The sequence below is a fragment of the Coregonus lavaretus genome, assembly GCF_964263955.1.
Source record: "Coregonus lavaretus genome assembly, chromosome: 20".
In the NCBI taxonomy this organism is placed as follows: domain Eukaryota; kingdom Metazoa; phylum Chordata; class Actinopteri; order Salmoniformes; family Salmonidae; genus Coregonus; species Coregonus lavaretus.
In genome coordinates this window covers 14,464,296-14,479,479 of record NC_140007.1, presented here as the reverse complement: position 1 = coordinate 14,479,479, position 15,184 = coordinate 14,464,296, and the positions used below count along the sequence as shown (strand labels likewise).

The 15,184-nt window shown below is 47.1% G+C and overlaps 1 protein-coding gene across 2 annotated transcripts in view; it reads left to right on the top strand.

Moving 5' to 3' along the window:
• The window catches only part of arhgef16 (Rho guanine nucleotide exchange factor (GEF) 16), a 32,968-nt gene that overhangs the window by 7,708 nt on the left and 10,076 nt on the right, over positions 1 to 15,184 (top strand). For both annotated transcript variants that reach the window (XM_084185303.1, XM_084185304.1), the window contains exons 3-6: positions 423 to 474; positions 2,215 to 2,372; positions 3,569 to 3,625; positions 11,625 to 11,785. In XM_084185303.1, the coding sequence (XP_084041429.1) occupies positions 423 to 474; positions 2,215 to 2,372; positions 3,569 to 3,625; positions 11,625 to 11,785 (428 nt within the window). The remainder of the gene's footprint in view (positions 1 to 422; positions 475 to 2,214; positions 2,373 to 3,568; positions 3,626 to 11,624; positions 11,786 to 15,184) is intronic.

Here is a 15,184-nt window from a genome sequence, read left to right as displayed (position 1 = left end):
GATAAGTCCCTCAGTTAGAAGCCTTTTTAGTTAGAATGAGGTCAAATTTCCAGGACAACTTCCCATGCATAAACTGTTAGTGTTGTCAGTCGAGGAAGTCCACCTGCACTATGGTTTTAACATGGAGCAAAACATACTGACAAAATTGAGAGAGAGAGCGCCATGTCCTTCTATGGAGGCCCTCTTCCCCCCTTCATTCCTCTAAGATATACAGTATGTGATCGTATACCAATGTAAGCAAGGTTTGAAATATTATATATGTTTGCAAATTGACCGCAAGAAGCCCAGTCTACAAATTATTTGTAATTATGTTCCAGCCCCCTGACCATCTGCTCAATAACAAATCATCCTGTGGCTGAATCTAGTTGATGATCCCTGCTCTATGATTAACTAATGTTGTGTTTCCACCATCTCCCTTCTAGAGAACCTTGGGGAGAAAGAGGAACCAGAAGCACGGGGGCTCATTCAAAGACGGTACTTATGTGTCACTCCTCCCGGCTGACAGAGTTTTGTCCCTAGAGATGCAGATGACTAGTCATGCCAGTGTATTTCTGCATACGTTTGTGAAAGAGCAGAAACAGACACCCAGGCTAGCAGATGACAGGAAAATATCAAATGGCAAAAAACTGCTAGCATCTGGGTTATTCGATTAAAAAATGTATATGGCAAAGCCAGGAGATGAACCGAAATTCAGTTCTTAAATCGATAATTGGCCATTATTTCTTTCAAGTGAAGATTTCTCAATCATTGTCATTTTCAATTCACTTCCTGAAGTTCAAATGGAATTGGTTGACCTGTATTCCTGGTTAGCATGTGGCTTCGCCCTGCAACGAGCCATTGTTTACAGACAGATCGCTCGTTGCAGAAGCTTCCGTAGCCTGGCGTCCTTGATCAACCAAATCTAAACTATTCGGTTTCACCAAAATAATGTTTTAACGGTACAGAGGCATATCCAGTATCTTTAAGAACAATACTTAAAATTCGTCTGGTTGAATGTGTCCTTCGCTATCAAATAAGCGTTTAAAACTTGTTTTTATCCAGGGTATCCCATTTTCAGCCTGTACAAGTGGGAGATACTAATTTGTGACTGCGTGTTCTAAAATGGACAACAATGGCAGCCCACAGTTGGAAAATGGGAAACCCTGGACAAAAACATGTTTTAAACGCTTATTTTATAGCGAAGAAAATATTCAACCGGACTATTTGCATCCCCCCCCACCCCCCCGCACATTGACTCTGTACCGGTACCCCCTGTATATAGCCTCACTACTGTTATTTTACTACTGCTCTTTCATTATTGGTTAAGGGCTTGTAAGTAAGCATTTCACTGTAAGGGCCACACCTGTTGTATTCGGCGGATGTGACAAATAAAATTTGATTTGATTTGGAAACGGTAGCCTCAAGGAGGCTACATAGAACGCAACAGAAAATCTCTCAGCTCTAAATGCACTCAGCATACCAAATATTTGGAATATCCTGCATTTTAATATGCTCCATTTTCCTCTTCATTTTTAATCACCATTGGTCATTCCATTTCTCATTTAAGTACGTTAACATGCACACTAATAATTCGATATTAAACTGATTAAGGCAGAGTATGGTATTAGTCATGTAAACACCTTGATCTGCTTATCTTAATCAGGGTAAGGTCATAATGGAAGTAAACATATGCCGATTAAAGCACCTGGTTTTCTGAGCAATCTTTTGAATTGTTAGGATATGGCGCTGGAACGCTTAATCGGTGTTCCAGCTGTGTATTTGATCTGTACACATGCCAGCACCGGTAACGCAAGCCTCCCTCTTGTGCGCAAGTAAAGTGAGTTTGGAAAAACGTATGCATCTTAGAATCAAACTCAGAATCAAATAGTCTTCGCAAAAATAACATGGTCACTGGTAGAACGTTTATTTTGATTGCCGATTTTCTGCATGTATTAAAAGGCCCATCAGTACCCTGATTTCAGTTGTGCCCATGTATACAGGAAATTGTTCTTGCAAAGCATGTAAATGTTTTAAACAAACTATTATATTAATCTGACTATCTACAATAATTGTATTATCCATGCGGAATGTGTCAAATTAAGTGTTCTTAATGACAGTGAAGTGAGGACTTCATACATTTCCACATTTTCCATGTCAGTGTCACATAACTACAAAAGCCATTTCAACATTGCATGGAACAATAAAGGTATTCCAATTCGATTCTCTTGCCCGCAGATCCTCGGCTGTACCAGGAGATCAGGGAGCGGGGGCTGCAGCCCACCGCTATTGCGGAGGAGGATGACTTTGTCCATGTGGAGCCACCCGGGGAGGACCAGGCCATCGTGGTAAAGAGCTACAGGCCAGCGCAGGTCACCTGGAGCTCGCTACCACAGGTAAGCAGGGAGGAGCAGAGGGGTCTCCCAGGCCAGGGGGGGCTGGTAGGGGCACAGATGTGGGGTCCGAACCCTAACAGCAGATATCTGTGTGACTGTGCATCAACACCAAACTTTGGCGCGGATCATACGCGTGAAAGAAGGCAGTAAAAGGGATGGTTTTCTGACATTTTAACCCAATCTTAACTCCTCGAGGCAAGAAAACAATTATGTGGCTGTCTTAGAATTTTAATTCAAGCTCTACGGAAAGCCTTGTGTAGTAAACAATACATGGACTGTATGAAAATGTGGCCTAAAAACATCCTAAAATAACTCACACACTTCAATTCAACTTATATTGTGACTATCACTCGAAGATGTGTGTTTAGACTTAAAATTAAAGATTTTAGGAACAGAACTGTTATATTTTTATTTATTTTATTATTTTTCTCCCCAATTTCGTGATATCCAATTACGATCGTCTCATCGCTGCAACTCCCCAACAGCCTCGGGAGAGGCAAAGGTCAAGTCATGCATCCTCTGAAACAACATGACCCGCAAACCGCGCCTCTTAACACCCACCTGCTTAACCCGGAAGCCAGCCGCACCAATGTGTCGGAGGAAATACTGTTCAACTGACGACCAAAGTCAGCCTGCAGGCGCCCGGCCAGCCACAAGGAGTTGTTAGAGCGCGATGAGCCAAGTAAACTCCCCCTGGCCAAACCCTCCCCTAACCCGGACGACGCTGGGCCAATTGTGCGCCGCCCTATGGGACTCCCGGTCATGGCCGGTTGTGACACAGCCTGGGATCAAACCCGGGTCTGTAGTGATGAGTGCGATGTAGTGCCTTAGACTGCTGCGCCACACGGGAGGCCAGGAACAGAACTGTTATCAACAAAAGAAATATCGCCTAGTCCCATGAAGACGAATATACTGTTTTAAATTAAAAGGTGGTATTCTATTTGAACCATTATTTATGAACGAATTCAAAAGAAACTCCCCATTTCATTAAGAGTATGAATGGAATTGAGCCTCTAACTCTGCATATTACAACATTTTCAGGGCAATTGCATTCCCATATGGATACAGTTTGCTGACTGAGTGCTCTGTCATACTGCTTAAGCAACATATTACAGTTTTATGATGTTGTAATGCCAATGACTGTGTCAGTTTATGTACTAATCATTTTGCTGTGAACGTCTTCCTCTATGCCTCAGGTGAAGGATACCGGCATTCTTCAGATGATCTCTGCTGAGGAGCGGAAACGACAGGAGGTAAGGGGCTGTGTGTGTTGAGTGAGTTTACAGCAGGCTCTTTGAGAGTGCCTGCTCTGGGACTCTTTATTGGTATTCAGATCACACTATTGTCTAAATATCAAAGTCCACCCGGTACGCTCTCTGTGTGCTAAATACAGCCACACCCTCTATTTGTTGGCCACCTTAGTCCCTCCACTCCCGCTGGCTAACCCTGTTATATCAATAGCACTATCACTCTTCTCAAAAGTCTTAGAAGCACCTAGCTGAGTTTCAAACTAGATTTATCAGTGATACATCTTCTGTAAGGTGAATGCGTAAAGTTATAGCTAGCTTATGAACTATTAGTCCATATATTTGATTGGATTAAAGTTTCCAGGAAAGTGTCCTTTGGAACCAACAACCATTGTAATGTACAGGCATGGCTCTCTATTGCGTATGAATTGGACATGGTCCATTCAAAATGGTAAAAGATGTCTAACATTTTGTTCCCATACAAGTTGGGAACACAGTAGTAGACGTCATTAAAATGAAAAGTGTTCTTCAAAGTACCGTTTCACCTTTCAGCGACCTTTTGGTTTCCAAACAAGTGGCCTTTGCATCCCATTCACGATATGATTATCCCATTTAATCCTTTATACATCTTGCAAGGTTATTTTACTATAACAGTTAACCCTAGGGACGCTTCTGTGAATGAAACAAACTGAATGGCGAAGCAACATTCTCTATCATTGCTGTTGTTTGCTAATTATTGTTGTTAGCAGTATGCGTCCAGCTTTATCTTTGAATGCTGATCTGCTCCAACCTGGTCCCATGTTTCATGAGCTGAAATAAAAGATCCCAGAAATGTTCCATATGCACAAAAAGCTTATTTCTCCCAAATTTTGTGCACAAATTTGTTTACATCCCTGTTAGTGAGCATTTCTCCTTTGCCAAGATAATCCACCCACCTGACAGTTGTCACACAACACAATGCCACAGATGTTTTGAGGGAGTGTGCAATTGGCTTGTTGACTGCAGGAATGTCCACCAGAGCTGTTGCCAGAGAATGCAATGTTAATTTATCTACCATAAGCTGCCTCCAATGTCCAACCGCCCTCACAACCGCAGACAGTAACCACGTCAGCCCAGGACCTCTAAATCCGGCTTCTTCACCTGTGGGATTGTCTGAGACCAGCTACCCGGACAGCTGATGAAACTGTGGGTTTGCACAACCGAATAATTTCTGCACAAACTCAGAAACCGTCTCAGGGAAGCTCATCTGCGTGCTCCTTGTCCTCACCAGGGTCTTGACCTGACTGCAGTTAGGCGTCGTAACCGACTTCAGTGGGCAAATGCTCACCTTCGATTGCCACTGGCACGCTGGAGAAGTGTGCTCTTCATGGATGAATCCCAGTTTAAACTGTACCGGGCAGATGGCAGACAGCGTGTATGGCGTCGTGTTGGCGAGCGGTTTGCTAAAGTCAACTTTGTGAACAGGGTGCTCCATGGTGGCGGTTATGGTATGGGCAGGTATAAGCTGCGGACAACGAACACAATTGCATTTTATCGATGGCAATTTGAATGCACAGAGATACCGTGATGAGATCCTGAGGCCCATTGTCATGTCATTCATCCGCCGCCATCACCTCATGTTTCAGCATGATAATGCACAGCCCCATGTCGAAAGGATCTGTACACAATTCCTGGAAGCTGAAAATGTCCCAGTTCTTCCATGGCCTGCATACTCACCAGACATGTCACCCATTTAGCATGTTTAGGATGCTCTGGATCGACTTGTACGACAGTGTGTTCCAGTTCCCGCCAATATCCAGCAACTTTGCACAGCCATTGAAAAGGAGTGGGACAACATTTCACAGGCCACAATCAACAGTCTGATCAACTCTATGCGAAGGAGATGTCGGGCTGCATGAGGCAAATGGTGGTCACACCAGATACTGACTGGTATTCTGATCCACACCCCTACCTTTTTTTAAAGGTATTTGTGAACTGAATATCTGTATTCCCTGTCATGTGAAATCCATATAGTAGGGACTAATGAATTTCCTTTTATGAACTGTAACTAGGGCTGTTGCAGTGACCATATTACCGCCACACTGGCAGTCATGAGTCATGACCGCAGTAAAATTCCACGTGACTGTTGAGTCACGTAATCTCCGTTTATGCACTCTGGACATGCTTTGGTAGTAACCAACTTGCTAATGACCATCAGGTCCTAATGACCTGGGACTCAGGGCTCTATTGTCCCTCTAACCACTCTGACATCAATGCAAATGCAATCAAAAATCAAATCTAAAACCTATCAAAACAGTAGGCCTATAGTACTTTTAAAACTCACCTTACAGTGATGATCAATTTGAAGAAAGAACTTCAACAGCAGGTTGAAACAGTGTAAAACATGGTTTTTGTGGATGTTGTTTCAAAGCCAAACACAACTAAATGGACAGCGCTTTCTAAGGTGATGATTAATTCAAAACCACCATATGCATATTAGAGCTTATACATAGGCTTATGAGCCGAAGCCCAAAGGAAAAACACTGAATTTAAAAAATGATGATTGTTCCGTTATACAATACATAGCCTACTGCATATTATGCATGGGAGAAAAACATAAAACAAACTGATTTAAGATGTCTTTGGTTCATAATTGGTCTAGTCTATACTCCAAAACTAAACAAATTAGAGTAATCGCCGTTGAGTGTGGACTGTATTATTATGCATACTGGATGGACTGGTTATCTTATGCTACGCTCCAAAATGTCTATCCACGAATTTGGGAGAGAATGTATATGTGATGAGTGTGATGGAAAGGAGTCAGGCGCAGGAGGGTAATCACCGAATACAGAGTTTATTCCTTCGTAGACACACATGCGCTCAAATAGCGATCAATGAAACAGGCACAGGGGAAACTATCATCCCTGGCAAATACACTGTAATGAATATCCAATAATACATATGCACAGGGGAAAATCTACCGTGGCAACACAATGTACGAGTAGCTCCACCGAGCTACACTACTCTCACAAATAACAATCACCCACAAGGACAAGGGGGCAGATGGAACACTTATGCACAGACTAATTAGGGGATAGGAACCAGGTGTGTGTGATTGACAAGACAAGACAATTGTGATGATGATTGGGGCAGCAGTGGTTAGTAAGCCGTTGACGACGAACGCCGAAACCTGCCCGAACAAGGAGGGGGGGCGGCCGAAGTCGTGACAGTACCCCCCCCCCCCCCACCCCCCCCGCCGGATGGCGACAGTGGAAATCCCGCAACAGGGAGGGATCGAGGATATCCCTCACCGGGACCCAGCACCGTTCCTCCGGACCATACCCTTCCCACTCCACGAGGTACTGAATGCCCCCCACCCGACGCCTCGAATCCAGGATGGAACGGACAGAGTACGCCAGGGCCCCCTCGAAGTCCAGTGGAGGTGGAGGAACCTCCCGCACCTCAGACTCCTGGAGCGGACCAACCACCACCGGCCTGAGGAGAGATACATGAAACGAGGGGTTAATACGGTAATCAGGGGGAAGTAATAACCTATACGTGACATCGTTGATTCTCCTCAGGACTTTGAACGGCCCCACAAACCGCGGGCTCAGCTTCCGGCAGGGCAGGCGGAGGGGCAGATTCCGGGTCGAGAGCCAGACCCGATCCCCCGGTACGAAGACCGGGGCCTCACTGCGGTGACGGTCAGCGTTGACCTTCTGACGATGCACGTCTCCTCCGCGCGCCGAAACCAGTCATCCACCACAGGAGCCTCGGTCTGGCTCTGGTGCCACGGTGCCAGAACCGGTTGGTAACCTAAAACACATTGGAATGGTGTTAGGTTAGTAGAGGAGTGGCAGAGAGAGTTCTGGGCATATTCTGCTAAATGACTAAAATGTCAAATGTAATGGCAAGAACACCGACCACTCCCCCGGCCGGTCCTGGCAGTAGGACCGCAGGAACCTACCCACATCCTGATTTACCCATTCCACCTGCCCATTTGACTCTGGGTGGAACCCAGAGGTCAGGCTGACCGAGACCCCCAGACGTTCCATGAACGCCTTCTAAACCTTGGACGTGAACTGGGGACCTCGGTCGGACACTATATCCTCTGGCATCCCGTAGCGCCGGAAGACGTGAGTGAACAGGGCCTCCGCAGTCTGCAGGGCCGTGGGGAGACCGGGCAGAGGAAGGAGGTGGCAGAACTTGGAGAAGCGGTCCACAATGACCAGGATGGTGGTGTTACCTTGGGAGAGGGGAAGATCAGTAAAAAATCAATACTAAGGTGAGACCTTTGTCGTTGTGGAACTGGTAAAGGTTGTAGCTTACCCGCTGGGAGGTGCCTAGGTGCCTTACTCTGGGCGCACACCGAGCAGGAGGAGATGTACCCCCTCATGTCCTTAGCCAAGGTAGGCCACCAGTACTTTCCGATCAAGCAGCGCACTGTACGACCTGGGTGACCAGAGGAGGGTGACGTGTGTGCCCAGAAGATCAGACGATCACGGATAAGATCAGACGATCACGGATAAGAGCAGGCACGTACCGCAGCCCAGCTGGACACTGTGGTGGAGATGGATCTGTGCGTAATGCCTGCTCTATATCCACGTCCATCGCCCATACTACCGGCGCCACAATGCGGGAGTATGGGGGTGTTGTCTCTGGGCCTCTCCTGTGTCATACAGCCGGGACAGTGCGTCTGCCTTCACGTTCTTCGTACCCGGAATGTATGACAGTGTAAAATCAAACCGGGTGAAGAATAGGGCCCACCTGGCCTGGCAAGGATTCAGCCTCCTCGCTGCCCGGATGTACTCCAGGTTACGGTGGTCCGTCCAGACGAGGAAAGGGTGTTTTGCCCCTTCGAGCCAATGCCTCCACACGGTCAAAGCTCGGACAACAGCTCCCGATCTCCAACATCGTAGTTCTGCTCTGCCGGGCTGAGCTTCTTAGAGAAGAAGGCACAGGGGCGGAGCTTGGGTGGCGTGCCCGAGCGTTGGGACAGGACAGCGCCTATCCCTACCTCGGACGCATCCACCTCCACTACGAACGGTAGTGATGGATCAGGGTGGACCAGTACTGGAGCTGAAGTGAACAGACCCCGCAGTCTCCTGAAGGCCAGGTCAGCCTAAGCAGAGCAGCGGAGCTGGGACGGCCCACCCTTCAACAGGGATGTAATGGGAGCTGCAACCTTGCAAAAGCCCCGGATAAACCTCCGATAGTAGTTGGCAAAGCCAAGGAGGCGCTGCACCTCCTTAACCGTGGTTGGAGTCGGCCAATTACTCACGGCTGAAATGCGATCTCCCTCCATCTCCACACCTGAGGTGGTAATGCGGTATCCGAGGAAGGAGATGGACTGCTGGAAAAACATACACTTCTCTGCCTTGGCATAAAGGTCATTTTCCAACAGTCGGGCCAGCACTTTGCGAATCAGGGACACGTGCTCGGCGCGAGTAGCGGAATACATCAGGATGTCATCGATGTAGACCACCACACCGCGAACAAGCATGTCCCGAAACACCTCGTTCACAAAGGACTGGAAGACGGATGGCGCATTCATCAAACCGTAGGGCATCACCAGGTATTCATAATGCCCCATGGTTGTGCTGAATGCTGTCTTTCACTCATCCCCCTCCCGAACACGCACCAGGTTGTATGCACTCCTGAGATCTAGCTTAGTGAAGAAGCGCGCCCCATGCATTGACTCAATTACTGAAGGATTGAGGGGGAGAGGATAACTAAATCTAATCGTCTCCTTGTTCAGTGATCGATAATCAATGCACGGGCACAGAACGCCGTCTTTCTTCTTCACAAAGAAGAAACTCGAGGAGGCGGGTGAAGTGGAGGGACGTATATACCCCTGGCTCAGGGACTCGGAGATGTATGTTTCCATAGCCTCCGTTTCAGCCTGCGACGGGGTACACATGACTCCTGGGAGGCACAGCGTCTACCCGAAGGTTTATCACGCAATCCCCCGCCCGATGAGGTGGTAATTTAGTCGCACTCGTCTTTGAAAACTTGTGCGCCAAATCGAGTTATTCGGGGGGAATGCGCACAGTGGAGGTACCGTCTGGACTTTCCACCGTGGTTGCACCAACGGAAACATCTAGACACCAACCCTGACACTCACGACCACCCAGTGAGAGCCCTCTGCGGCCATGAGAAGGTGGGGTTGTGGAGTGCTAGCCAAGGGATACCTAATACCACAGGGAAAGCAGGAGACTCAATAATCGAAAAATTACCTGCTCATAATGTGTCTCCTGGGTGATCATGGTGACTGGTATAGTGACTTCCATAACAAACCCGGAACCTAATGGTCGACTATGGAGTGCTCTGATGGGGAGTGGAATTGATAGGGGAACCAATGAAATGCCATGACGGCGTGAGAATGCCCTGTCCATAAAGTTCCCAGCTTCGCCTGAATCGACTAGCGCCTTACACTGGGGAACTACCATGTGATCGGGAAAGTGGATAGGTAGGGTACAGTGCGCAGCAGAGGGCTCTGAACAAGTGTGGGTGTTCAATACCTGGGGTGATGCGAGAGTGCCCTGCCTGCTGCTTCCAGGCCCAAAAGAACATTGACTACGACGTGTGGTGTACTGTCCCTTCGTGCCACCAGAGTGGCACTGTCGCTGTCCTCCTCCGCTCTCTCGGCCGGCGGCTCCACCCAGTTCCATCGGCTCGGGATCCGAGTCGTCGTCCGGGGTGGAAACGGGCAGACCCCTACCAGGACGTACTCTGGCTTCCAGCAGGTTGTCCAAACGAATGGCCATGTCCACCAGTTTATTGAAGGACAACATGGTGTCCCGGCAGGCTAGCTCACGTCGGACGTCCTCCCGCAGATGGCACCGGAAATGGTAGATCAGGGCCCGCTCGTTCCACCCGGACCCCGCTGCCAGAAACTCCAACGCGAAGTCCTGCGCGGTCCTCGTCCCCTGCCTCAGGTGGACCAGCTGCTCGCCCGCCTCTCGACCCTCTGGCGGGTGATCGAAGACCGCCCGAAAGAGGCGAGCGAACTCCCCGTAGTCCTCCAACGCGGCTCCTCCTTCGTTCCACACCGCGTTGGCCCACTCCAGGGCTTTCCCACAGAGGCAGGAAACGAGGACGGACACCTTCTCCCGCTCCGATGGCGCCGGCCTGATGCTGGAGAAGTACAGCTCCATTTGGAGGAGGAATCCCTGGCACAGCGCCGCCGTCCCATCAAACGCCCGTGGTCGGGATATCTGGATCCCTCCGGGTGCTGGGGTGTAGGTGGCTGGATCCGGTTGGCCAGCTGGTCTCGACAGATCGGGTCCTCTCCAGGCGTTGGACGACCTGAAGAACCCGATCCATCGCTTCCCCCAAGCTGGCCAGCATCGTGGAATGCTCTTGGACCCGTGCCACGACTCCAGGCATGCGCTCTTCTCCTGCTGACTCCATAGCGGGTGGGTGATTCTGTGATGAGTGTGATGGAAAGGAGTCAGGCGCAGGAGGGTAATCACCGCATACAGAGTTTATTCCTGTGAATAGTTATGCACGCTCAAGTGCTGTTTTTTTTGGTGTTATTTCTTGTTTGTTTCACACACAAAAAAAAATGTGCATCTTCAAAGTGGTAGGCATGTTGTGTAAATCAAATGATACAAACCCCCCAAAAATCGATTTGAATTCCAGGTTGTAAGGCAACAAAACAGGAAAAATGTATATTAAGTTGGTTTATAATACTTTTTTAAAATGTAGATGTTCTAAAGGCGCACATCAGCTGCTTGTATGTGTGGAGGCCTGTAGATGCTAAACTTGTTTATGTTAATTAACGGTCAATTACCGAGACCGGCAGGCTTTTGCATGACAATAACTGGCTCGCCACAGCCCTAACTGTAACTCAGTAAAATCTTTGAATTTGTTGCATGTTGCATTTTTATATTTTTGTTCAGTGTAGTTCACTAGTGTTCATTGCACAATACAGGTCTTCTGGGTTTTTTTTGGGGGGGGGATTCTCCCTGCCATATAAGGGGTGCTTTTTTCCCACTGACATTCTCTCACGTGGTTTTGGCAGGCCATCTTTGAGATCATCACCTCGGAGTATTCGTACCTCCACAGCCTCGGCATCCTGGTGCGCCACTTCAAAGGGAGCGCGGCGCTGCGGAAGACCATGACTGCCACTGAGCACCACCACCTCTTCTCCAACATCACTGTAATCGAAGGTGTCAGCAAAAGGTACTATATTTCTCCGGACTCCAATTGGAGACCGCTGGGTTAGGATGGTCTCAGTTTGAAGGCCACGACATTTCGATCTGGCCTGCAGTTGGAATAGTGAGGTTATTTAGTGGGAAACATTAATCTGGCAAATGGGGCCGTAGTTTATATACCTTTTAATGGACACATTAATGCAGACTGTTTGCCTAATCCAGACCGCTATGTGCTTTAGTAGTCAACTCCTCTGAATATCGTTGGGGTGGCCATACATACTAGGGCTGGGAATTGCCATGGACCTCACGATACGATATTCTCACAATATTTAGGTGCCGATACGAAATGTATTGCGATTCTCACGATTCTATATGTATTGCCGTTCAATACTGTGATTTTATTGTGATTCCATGGTCCAAACATATAGCTCACCATATGTCTGCTGCAGAGTGATGAGTGAGCCATGAGAAAATAAAAGATACTGGAGTTTTGGTGCAGGTACAGCCAACTAACATATTGTCAAAGCGATACGATATACAGTGGGGAGAACAAGTATTTGATACACTGCCGATTTTGCAGGTTTTCCTACTTACAAAGCATGTAGAGGTCTGTAATTGTTATCATAGGTACACTTCAACTGTGAGAGACGGAATCCCCCCCCAAAAAATCCAGAAAATTACATTGTATGATTTTTAAGTAATTAATTTGCATTTTATTGCATGACATAAGTATTTGATACATCAGAAAAGCAGAACTTAATATTTGGTACAGAAACCTTTGTTTGCAATTACAGAGATCATACGTTTCCTGTAGGTCTTGACCAGGTTTGCACACACTGCAGCAGGGATTTTGGCCCACTCCTCCATACAGACCTTCTCCAGATACTTCAGGTTTTGGGGCTGTCGCTGGGCAATACGGACTTTCAGCTCCCTCCAAAGATGTTCTATTAGGTTCAGGTCTGGAGACTGGCTAGGCCACTCCAGGACCTTGAGATGCTTCTTACGGAGCCACTCCTTAGTTGCCCTGGCTGTGTGTTTCGGGTCATTGTCATGCTGGAAGACCCAGCCACGACCCATCTTCAATGCTCTTACTGAGGGAAGGAGGTTGTTGGCCAAGATCTCGCGATACATGGCCCCATCCATCCTCCCCTCAATACGGTGCAGTCGTCCTGTCCCCTTTGCAGAAAAGCATCCCCAAAGAATGATGTTTCCACCTCCATGCTTCACGGTTGGGATGGTGTTCTTGGGGTTGTACTCATCATTTTTCTTCCTTAAAACATGGCGAGTGGAGTTTAGACCAAAAAGCTCTATTTTTGTCTCATCAGACCACATGACCTTCTCCAGATGGTCATCCAGATGGTCATTGGCAAACTTCAGACGGGCCTGGACATGCGCTGGCTTGAGCAGGGGGACCTTGTGTGCGCTGCAGGATTTTAATCCATGACGGCGTAGTGTGTTACTTATGGTTTTCTTTGAGACTGTGGTCCCAGCTCTCTTCAGGCCATTGACCAGGTCCTGCCGTGTAGTTCTGGGCTGATCCCTCACCTTCCTCATAATCATTGATGCCCCACGAGGTGAGATCTTGCATGGAGCCCCAGACCGAGGGTGATTGACCGTCATCTTGAACTTCTTCCATTTTCTAATAATTGCGCCAACAGTTGTTGCCTTCTCACCAAGCTGCTTTCCTATTGTCCTGTAGTCCATCCCAGTCTTGTGCAGGTCTACAATTTTATCCCTGATGTCCTTACACAGCTCTCTGGTCTTGGCCATTGTGGAGAGGTTGGAGTCTGTTTGATTGAGTGTGTGGACATGTGTCTTTTATACAGGTAACAAGTTCAAACAGGTGCAGTTAATACAGGTAATGAGTGGAGAACAGGAGGGCTTCTTAAAGAAAAATTAACAGGTCTGTGAGAGCTGGAATTCTTACTGGTTGGTAGGTGATCAAATACTTATGTCATGCAATAAAATGCAAATTAATTACTTAAAAATCATACAATGTGATTTTCTGGATTTTTGTTTTAGATTCTGTCTCTCACAGTTGAAGTGTACCTATGATAAAAATGACAGACCTCTACATGCTTTGTAAGTAGGAAGACCTGCAAAATCGGCAGTGTATCAAATACTTCTTCTCCCCACAGTATATCGTCAAAAATAATATCCCGATATATAACTAACGATTTTTATTTTTATCACTAATACATAATAGTCAGAGCTGAGCAGTTGGCTGAAGCACATGCATATCTGGACTAGGCTAGCACTAGGAGATCTCACCATAGGCATCAAATTCCACAAACCGAGTAGCTGGAGGCATTCAGAAGCGCAGGCGGAAACAACAACAACAACAACAACATGCTCCTTGACCCTCAGCTGTAGGTTGTTGTTAGTCAGTCAAGTCATTCATTACTTATGAAGGGGTTATTCCATGTGTGTGACTTTGAAGGTGGAAATCTTTATTTCAATTATCTTGCTCGATCTCTGAGAAACTACAGGCCATCTAAAGAGTGAATTTGCATCTTATCTGAGGTTCAATGAAAGCTAGCAGACCAGGCGCTTCTAGCTAGGACTAGTAACACTCACAGATATACCTAGAGCAAAATGATTGATGTTATCAATGTTTTGGAAATGCTTGTATGGACAAACATTGAAACAACATCTGTGAGAAGAAAAAATCTGTCCGTAATCTAGTAGTTAAATACTTTTACTATTATTCCCATTTAGATTTGGTTGTTTGCCCAGCTTAAAGGTTCACAATGGGTTCATTTAGGCTGCGTTTACACAGCCAGCCCAATTCTGATATTTCTTTCACTAATTGGTCCTTTGACCAATCAGATCAGCTCTGAAAAAGAGCTGATGTGAAAAGATCTGATGTGATTGGTCAAAATATCAATTGGTGGGATAGAAGATAAGAATTGGGCTGTCTGTGTAAACGCAGCCTCAGATACATGAGCATGAGCAAGTCTCCTGGAAGGACTCACGGGACTTGTTTAGACACTGGCTCAACCAGTTCTACTGCCTAGTAGGTCGGGTGGTATTCAGCAGAGCTTTATGATGATAATGTCACTGAAAGCAGGTCGTGTTCAAAGCAAGGCTACATTGTTATTGTTTGTTACTGCTGCTTTTTGAATGAAAATGGATCTAGTCTCTGTCTGCGGCAGTTGCACAAATTATTATGCGTAGCTATGTGGCTGCCCACAGTTGAAATTGAATGGAAAGCGCTCAGTTGTAATGAAACTGACAGGTGTAATTTGTCTTGACAGGGTTTGCTCAACTAGCACCCATTCTGACCTTCTTATCTCCCTTCGGTGTGTGTGGGAGTGTGTGTGACATTGCTTCCTCAGTTGAGCTGTTGTTTTGGGTGTCAGTTTACTCACGGTGTACTCACAGAGTCCCTGTAATGGGTGGGGCTGGAAGGAAAGCTACAGTTGTA